At 38.7% G+C, this 8731-nt stretch overlaps 1 protein-coding gene across 1 annotated transcript; it reads left to right on the forward strand.

Moving 5' to 3' along the window:
• Positions 1-4956: 4956 nt before the first annotated feature.
• LOC136228966 (receptor-like protein EIX2) lies at positions 4957-8270 on the forward strand. Its single transcript, XM_066017470.1, has 2 exons — positions 4957-7888; positions 7974-8270. The coding sequence occupies exon 1, from the start codon at positions 4957-4959 to the stop codon at positions 7627-7629; it is 2673 nt and encodes an 890-aa protein (XP_065873542.1). The 3' UTR covers positions 7630-7888; positions 7974-8270.
• Positions 8271-8731: the final 461 nt, after the last annotated feature.

The raw sequence follows: 8731 nt of genomic DNA on the forward strand, positions 1-8731 counted from the left end.
TTCTTCCCACAGAAGTCACACTGGACATTCCGCTGAGGATTCCATCTCTGCTGACTAGTACTTTGGTACTGAGTGTTCAGAGGAATATTTCTTTTATTCGGAACCTTGAGTTGATTCTGAATAGATGTGACATCCTTTCTCAGTTTCTTAGAATCTGATTGGACCTCAGAGACAGCCTTGTGCATAGTTTCTACGTTGCTATGCAAAGTTGAGTTGTCTTAGAGAAGATATCGAAGGTCACTCAGTTTGACCTCTTCAATCTCGTCACATCGCCTGCTGAGTGCTCTAACCTTCTTGTTATACTTTTTGATAAGTGTGTAGAGGTCACTCAGGGCATTTACCATTTCATTTCTGAGCAGGGGTAGTGATATTACCTCAGTTGAGTGTGCCTCATCGTCAGATCCAACGAAGGGGTCAGCATGCTCAGAAACACAAGGCTCAGCAAGCTCATCTTCCATGAAGCAGATCTTTGCTGACTCAGTGGTATCAGCTCCTGATGATGATGACTCATCACTATCACTCCAGGTTGCCACCATTTCCTTCTTGCTGTTCTTCTTTTCCTTCCTCAAGGTAGGACAGCTTGATTTGATATGGCCAGTTTGATGACATTCAAAGCATGTGATTGGCTTTGAGTTGTCCTTCTTGTACTTGTTGTCGCTGGACTCAGCTTTGTACTTGTCAAACTTCTTGTAAGGCTTCTTTGAATACTTATCATTCTTTCTGAATAGCCTTTTCATTTTTCTAGTGAACATGGCCATCTCTTCATTGTCTGTTGAGCTCCCGTCAGTGGAGTCAGCTTTCATGACAAGAGACTTTTGCTTCTTGTCCTCAGACTTCTCCTTCACCTCAAAATTCTTCATTGAGATCTCATGGGTCAGCATAGATCCAATGAGTTCATCATACTTGTAGGTGGTGAAGTCTTGAGCTTCCTCAACAACAGTTTTCTTGGCTTGCCAGCTTTTGGGAAGGCTCCTCAGTATCTTCTTGACTTGCTCTTCCTCTGTAAAGATCTTGCCAAGTCTTTTGAGCTCGTTGATAATGTTTGTGAATCTTGAGTTCATTTTAGAGATTCCTTCATCATCATTCATTTCAAACAGCTCGTACAGCCTCATGTGCTGGTTCACCTTGGACTCCTTCACTTTGTTGGTTCCTTCGTAGGTGACTTCTAGTTTCTTCCAGATCTCCTGCGCTGACTCACAACCTAAAATCTTGTTGTACTCTGCAGCATCTAACGCACAGTGAAGCATGTTTATAGCCGAAGCATGATTTTGTAGCTTCTTGAGATCATCTTCTGTCCACTTAGTCTCAGCTTTAACAACCGTTTGGCCGTCAATAGTTTCATCAGGAACAAATGGGCCTTGGACTATAGAAAGCCATGCACTCATATTTGTTGCCTGAATGAAATTTTTCATTCTGTTCTTCCAAAAGGTATAGTTAGACCCGAAGAACAGAGGAGGCCGAGTAATGGACAGTCCCTCAGGAAGAATCTGAGTTGTCTGATTTCCTGGGAGGAAACGAGTGCTGTTCTCAGCCATTGTGGGGATCAGCTCAAGATAGTTATATCTTGCTCAGTGACCTTTTAAGCTCTGATACCACTTGTTGGTCCCGTATAACGTGACAAGGTTAGTTCCAAGGGGGGGGGGGATAGGAACTATTTAAAATTTTGTCCGTTAAGGCTGACTTCTTTTCTTTAAGAAAAGGTTTACACAGCGGCGCTAAGTAGATTTAAGACAAAATCTTAGTCAACTGGTGACTAAGTCTGCTTCTTTCCTTGAGTCAGGAGATAACACTTAAGTCTATTCCTGAACTCAGCTTCTTAGTGCACTCAACTCAGCGTGAGTTCGTTACTTAGTCAGTTTTAATAGCAAGCAATATATAAAGGAGTTTAAAGGTTAGAAATATGTTACTCAGCAGACATATCCTGGTTCGGCCTCTCCGCCTACGTCCAGTACCCGGAACTCGTTCCGAGCTTTTTGAATCCTCTACTGAGCTCTTTAAAGGTAGAGCACGAAACCTTTTACAACAGAAGCTGAGTATACAAGAGTACCTTCCTCTATTCCTGTACTCACTCCTATGTCTACCGCTGAGTACTATAACCGAGTACTCAGCTTCTCCTTTCTATTCTTCTAGAAATGATAAGTGTTTGTCCTAAACAACAATTGCTAAGACACTTTAGATGAATGAAATCACTCTAGACTTTTACACAAAGATTGGAATTGGTGTAAGGTTTGCTTTGCTTTTCTCACAGAACTTCAAGTATGAATTTGGTCAGCGTTTCGACTTGATTGAAGATCTGCATCGAATGAAGCATTTGAAAGGCCTATTTATAGTGACACTTCAAACACCGGTGATTTCGAATTTCGAAATAACCGTTGGAGGCTAACGGCTTCCTGTCGCTATCATTCTGGACGTGCTCAGTGTCGTTGGCCAATGAAATTCTTGTATCTTCTATCTACGGCAGTGCTCAGCAGCTTTTTGGCAGATGAACAGAATGTTTCGATATTTATAGTAAAGTCTTCCAGACAGCTTACTGCGTCTTCTGAGCTTTACCCAAAGTAGAAATACTTTGTCTCTAAGTTAGTTATGTTCTGCCGCTGACTTGTACTTCTTGTCGTTCAACTCAGCAGCTTCATCTTGAAGCAATTGATAGAAGGCTTCTCGATCCTTCTTCACGCTGAGCTATTGCTTTGCTTAGAACGACTGCGTTTTGTCTTCCTGGGCCGTGAGGTCTTGATCTGTTGACTTGGGCTTGACTTCCTCTTATGGGCCTTTAGGCTTTTTATCTTAATGTCTTATAAATCAATTAACTCAACATTGAACAAACACATTAGTGTGAATAAATCAAAGCATTTAAATTTAATGTGTTTAGAATACTTTTATCAATTACATAAATAATTTTGTCAAATCAAAATCATGTGGAAAGGTGTTTCAACATTAGGTGCAATTAAGAAGCAGGGCCGACCCTGGGTCTAGGCCTGGGGTGCACAGGGGGCCCAAATTTTTTTTTATGTGTTTTATGTATATATGAAAGTTAATTTTTTTTAATATAGATAGTGATAAAATCATATAGGAGAACTTAATTCTTTCTAAAAACTCATTGATAAAAAAATAATAATTAAAAGACATGTCCAACCTTTACACTTTAATTAGTAAAATTTATATTAAATGGGCCCTTATTGCTTATTTTGCCTAGGGTCCCTAAATTCTCAGGACCGGCCCTGTTAAGAAGGATCAAGCTGATTCAAGTGCAGCCAATTTTCCAGCAAAAGGAAAAGAAGGCGTGGCCTCAATGGAATAAATTAGAGGTCAATCTGGAGAAAAGTATCAAATCTCACCACTAATGGAGGAGAATACTCACAAACCTCCTAACACCCTAAGCTGAATTCGAAATGGTAACAGGCCTAACTAATCTTTTATTCTGGCTGTCCATTTGCAGGCTCACACCGATATTCAGGCTGCATTCCACAATTATGTTCGTAAAGAAGAGTTAATTCATGACTCGCGATTTTATGGTGAAGATGCAAGGAGGTGGGAGCAACGTTGGTGGCAGGTCTTTTGTTCCACAAATGCATATCCAACGGACTCCGATGGGAAATCAGGGAATGAAGTTGACGGTATTAGGGATATGGTGCAGGAGCTTTATGGCCGTGGACTTCATCAAGTCTTATAAGCCTTATCCAGAAACTATTGATCGAGAGACTCCTTATCCAATGGGATACCAAATTCCATATTTCAGCTTTTTTCTCTGATGAGGAGGGGCAATCCACATTGGAGCACGTGAAGAGATTTATAATTCAATGCGAGAAGCTAGCCAATCTTGCTAATTTTGATTTTTTTTCAAATTGCGATTGTTTGCTAACTCAATCACGGGTTTGGCTTTTACTTAGTTTTCATCTTTACCCTGTAATTCAGTAAAAAGAGCAGAACCTAATCCTAATAAGATCTTAAATCACTAGAAAAACTAAACCTTAAACCCTAAATTGCACCAAAACCCTAAATTAAACCATTAACCAACAAGGAGATTAAAACTTACATTCTTTTCAACCTTTGTCATTCGCAATAAAAATCACACCAAACTCGCTTTGCAGTTGTTCGCACAAAATACGTTCCGTACAAAATATGTGTTAAATGATAATATATATACTAAGGGTATTTCGGGAAAGTTAGCTTTGAAAGTCTTTAATTTAGTAAGAGGTATTATAATGGGTCTAAATACGTAAACGGGCCTCTCAATTAGACCAGTTTTGTAATTTAATATTTGGGTTAAGGTGTAAAAATACCCCTAATATTTTGGGTTAGGAGTAATTTTACCCTAACGTGTAAAATAGTGTAATTTTACCCCTAACATTGGAAGTCAAGAGCAATTTTACCCCTATATTGATAAATTGGGTCAATTTAAGACACTATTAAAAAACACATGTATTTTTGTTCCTTATTCTGCACCAATTACATAACAATTCATTCTAAAAAAAGGATTCCATGGTTTTTATAATTTAATAATAGAATTGTAGATTAATATTTATAAATTCGGTGAATTTTTTGAATTTTTTTTGTCTAATTCGTACAAAAAGACAGTATATATATATATATTTCCACATCCCAACATATGTTTGCGATTTGTTACTGATAAAATGACGCATATGCGAAGTGTAGATGACAAGATTCATGACCGAGAAAACAGTTTGATGAATTATTTCTCAAATTGATCAAATTTATCAACATTACGAATAAAATTGCTCTTGACTTCCAATGTTAGGGGTAAAATTATATAATTTTACACGCTAGGGATAAAATTGCTCCTGACCCAAAATAAATTCTGAGCGATAAAAATTTAAAGAATCAACAAACTTGGAATACAAATTTTCTATTATGGTCAATTGCAGTGATGTCGTAATTAAATATTGCTTTTATAAATGAATCTTCACACACACCATTTGGAAGACCGAGCTTCTTACCATGGCTACCACTTCAAAAATTCTTCTCCTTTTCCTAATCTCCTTCAATCTATTTGAATTACTTTTCTCCATTAAAGCTGCAGAAGTTTGTTCTGAGACCGAGAGACGAGCTCTTCTTCAATTCAAACAATCTCTGATAGACCCATCAGGCCGTCTTTCTTCTTGGACTTCTGATGATTGCTGTCAATGGAGAGGCATTACCTGTGATCTTCAAACAGGTAAAGTAATCAAAATTGATCTCAGAAACCCTTACAATCTCACCTATCCTGAGTATCTCATGTCAGAATCTGAGATTAGAGTGTTTAATTATTCATGTTTGAGTGGTGTGGTTGATGATTCTTTGATGCAATTAGGGCAGTTGCAGTATTTGGATTTGAGTGTAAACAATTTCCATGGAGGTCAAATTCCCCAATTCATTGGTTCTTTGAATGAATTGAAATATCTTAACCTTTCTCATGCTTATTTTGCTGGATTGATTCCCCCAAATCTTGGGAATTTGTCCAATTTGGAGTATCTTGATCTTTCCCCCTTTAGTTACACTGAAATTTACTCTGAACGGCTATGGATTTCTGATGCAAAATGGCTTTCTGAATTGCATTCTCTCAAGTATCTGAATCTTAGAAATGCTAATCTTAGTTTGATATCAAATACATGGGTTCAGGCTTTGAATGGACTCAATTCGCTTGTCGAATTGCGGTTACCGCACTGTGATCTTCTCAGCTTTCCCCAATCCGTTCCATCTGCGGGTTTCGCCTCGTTGCAAGTCTTGCATCTTTTTGATAACTCTTTCAATTCCTCATTGCCTTTGTGGTTGTTTAATGTTACTACTTTAGTTGAGCTTAATCTTATGAACTCCGAATTGCGGGGTGTTGTGTCTAGTTATCCTTGGAGAAATCTATGTAATCTGATTGTTTTGGATCTGACTTACAATGAATTTAGTGGCGAAATAGTTCGCCTTTTTGATAGTTTCGCTGAATGTAGCAACTTTAGCATAGAGGTTTTGCATTTGGCGTATAATGGATTGAGTGGCGTGATTCCTGAGTCGTTAGGCGAGTTGGGGAGCTTGAAATCTTTGAGACTTTTCGGGAATTTGTTGACAGGTCTGATTCCTACTTCCGTTGGGAGATTGTCTCTGTTGCAGGATTTGGATCTTTCTGCAAATAAGTTGAATGGAAGTATTCCTGAAAGCATTGGGCAGCTTGGGGGTTTAACTTACTTGGATCTGTTTGGGAATTCGTGGGCGGGAAACTTTTCGGAAAATCATTTCCTCAAACTCAAAAGTTTAAGAGTTCTTTCGTTGTCTTGTACGAACATTTCCTTGAAATTCGATGTGAGACAAGATTGGGTTCCTCCTTTTAGCCTGCAAGTCCTTCTGATCCGTGATTGCCAACTTGGTCCTACGTTTCCTCCGTGGCTTGAAACTCAGAAGGACTTAACTAAGATTACCTTGATCGGGGATGGGATTTCGGACTCGATTCCTAGCTGGTTATGGGATTTAAGTCCACAGGTTAGTTGGTTGGAACTTCAAAACAACCAATTACGTGGAACAGTTCCGGGTTTGCTGATATTTAAACCTGGGGCACATAGAGTTGATCTAAGTTCCAATCTGTTAGATGGTGTTTTCCCTGTTTGTTCGAATCTCGAATCTGTGTCTTTAAGTAACAACAACTTCTCGGGGCCTATACTGTCAGACATTGGCCGAATGATTGTTAATACTTCGGTCTTGGAACTTTCTGGTAACTCATTCACTGGTGAAATTCCTGCTTCCTTCACTGAAATGAAGAAACTATCCAATCTTGATCTCTCAAACAATGACTTGATCGGGGAGATTCTGAGCAATTGGGAAGGTCTAGAAGCCCTTAACGTCATCGATTTTTCCCAGAACAGTCTGTCCGGTGGTATTCCAAGCTCCTTGTGTTCATTGCCTCAGCTCCAGGTCTTGAAATTATCTGACAACATTCTTTCAGGAGAATTATCTCAGTCCTTGAATAACTGCACATATGTTCCGTCCATCGATCTTGGACACAATCGATTCATCGGAGAGATTCCAAGTTGGATCGGTGAAAGGCTATTGTCCGTGGGAATACTAGTTCTGCGAGACAATAACCTCACCGGAAGTATCCCTGAAAGTCTTTGTCATCTTGCTGATCTTCATATCCTCGACTTTGCACATAATAGCTTGTCGGGATCAATCCCGCGATGTTTAGGCAATCTAAGTAGTTTGACGTATTTCAAGCTTTACAATCCAGTGATGGGTCGTGTCATCTACTCGCAGCAAGTAGAGTTGAATGTGAAGGGAAGGGAAGTAGAATATACCAAAATACTTACTGTTGTGAATGACATAGATCTATCAGGAAATAATCTGCAAGGACAGATACCGGACGACATTACGAAACTATCATACTTGGGAGTTCTCGATCTATCAGGGAATCAATTGGGCGGAAAAATACCAGAAAGTATGGGAAATCTCAAACTTTTAGAATCTCTTGACCTGTCAAGCAATGAACTTTCCGGCTCCATTCCTCCGAGCATGACATCTATGACTGCCTTGAGCTACTTAAGCTTATCAAACAATAACCTTTCAGGGCCTATTCCATCAGGTAACCAATTTTTAACATTTGATAACCCGTCCATTTACGAGGGTAACCCTGGACTTTGTGGTTTCCCGTTGTAAAAAAGCTGCTCCACTTTGAATGATGCCAATGTGAAGAAGGATGACGACGACGACGACGATTGGATGGATATGATATGGTTCTACTCCGGCCTGGCACCGGGGATCGTGGTGGGTTTTTGGGTTGTTTGTGGAACTTTGATAGTGAAAAAGGCTTGGAGACATGCTTATTTCAATTTTGTGGATATGATGAAAGATTCAGTTTACCCCGTCATTTCAAAATGATCGTCAGCTACTCCAACCTCGTAGAGACTTTAGAGAGGTATTAATGATTAAAACTTCACTTCTTTCGTTTTTGTTTTCGTTTTCGTTTTCTAATTTCTAACCTTTCGGTTTTCGCTGTGTAGCTGCAGAAATGAATGCTGTAAATACACTGTAAATACAACCCGCGTTAGCAGCAGATGAGTGCTCCTTTTTTGAAGAAAAAACGGGCCAAGAATGATGGACAAAGGGTATATATATATAAATACGTTTATGAAACTCGGTTTTGTTCGATTCTAGTTGTAATGCTTTTAGACCTCGTTTGGTACGATGTAATGCAATGCAATGTAATATAATCAATGCTGTAATATAATCAAATTTGCAATATAATGGAATGTAATAATGATTCCGTAGAGACTTTAGAGAGGTATTAATGATTAAAACTTCACTTCTTTCGTTTTCGTTTTCATTTTCACATAGTTTCTAACCTTTCCGTTTTCGTTGTGTAGCTGCAGAAACAAATTCTGTAAATACACTGTAAATACAGCCCACATTAGCAGCAGAAGAGTGGGCCAAGAATGATGGACAATGTAAAACAATGTAGTTTCGTTGGTTTTAAAATTATGTAGTTTTGTGTTAAAGAAATTTCAAATGAACATAATATATGAGTTGTTCGCAAGCGAAATTATGAACATAATTAATGAGAATTACTAAGTTGCTTGCAAGCAAAGCTCGTGAACAAGACGTTGAACTCGAACTCATTAATTTATTAACCAGCCGAGCATGAGCAGATCAAAGTTAGCTCAATTACAATCCTAAGTTCAAAAGGGTAAATAAGACGTTTTCAAAGTATAAGGGCAGTTGATTTTATTTTTTATAGTCCATTTTGTTTTTGTTTTCGATT

This window comes from Euphorbia lathyris, chromosome 5, assembly GCF_963576675.1.
Source record: "Euphorbia lathyris chromosome 5, ddEupLath1.1, whole genome shotgun sequence".
NCBI lineage: Eukaryota > Viridiplantae > Streptophyta > Magnoliopsida > Malpighiales > Euphorbiaceae > Euphorbia > Euphorbia lathyris.

Bases quoted from the DNA above. Each gene is read 5' to 3' on its own strand.
- LOC136228966 (XM_066017470.1), top strand. From the start codon at position 4,957: ATGGCTACCACTTCAAAAATTCTTCTCCTTTTCCTAATCTCCTTCAAT.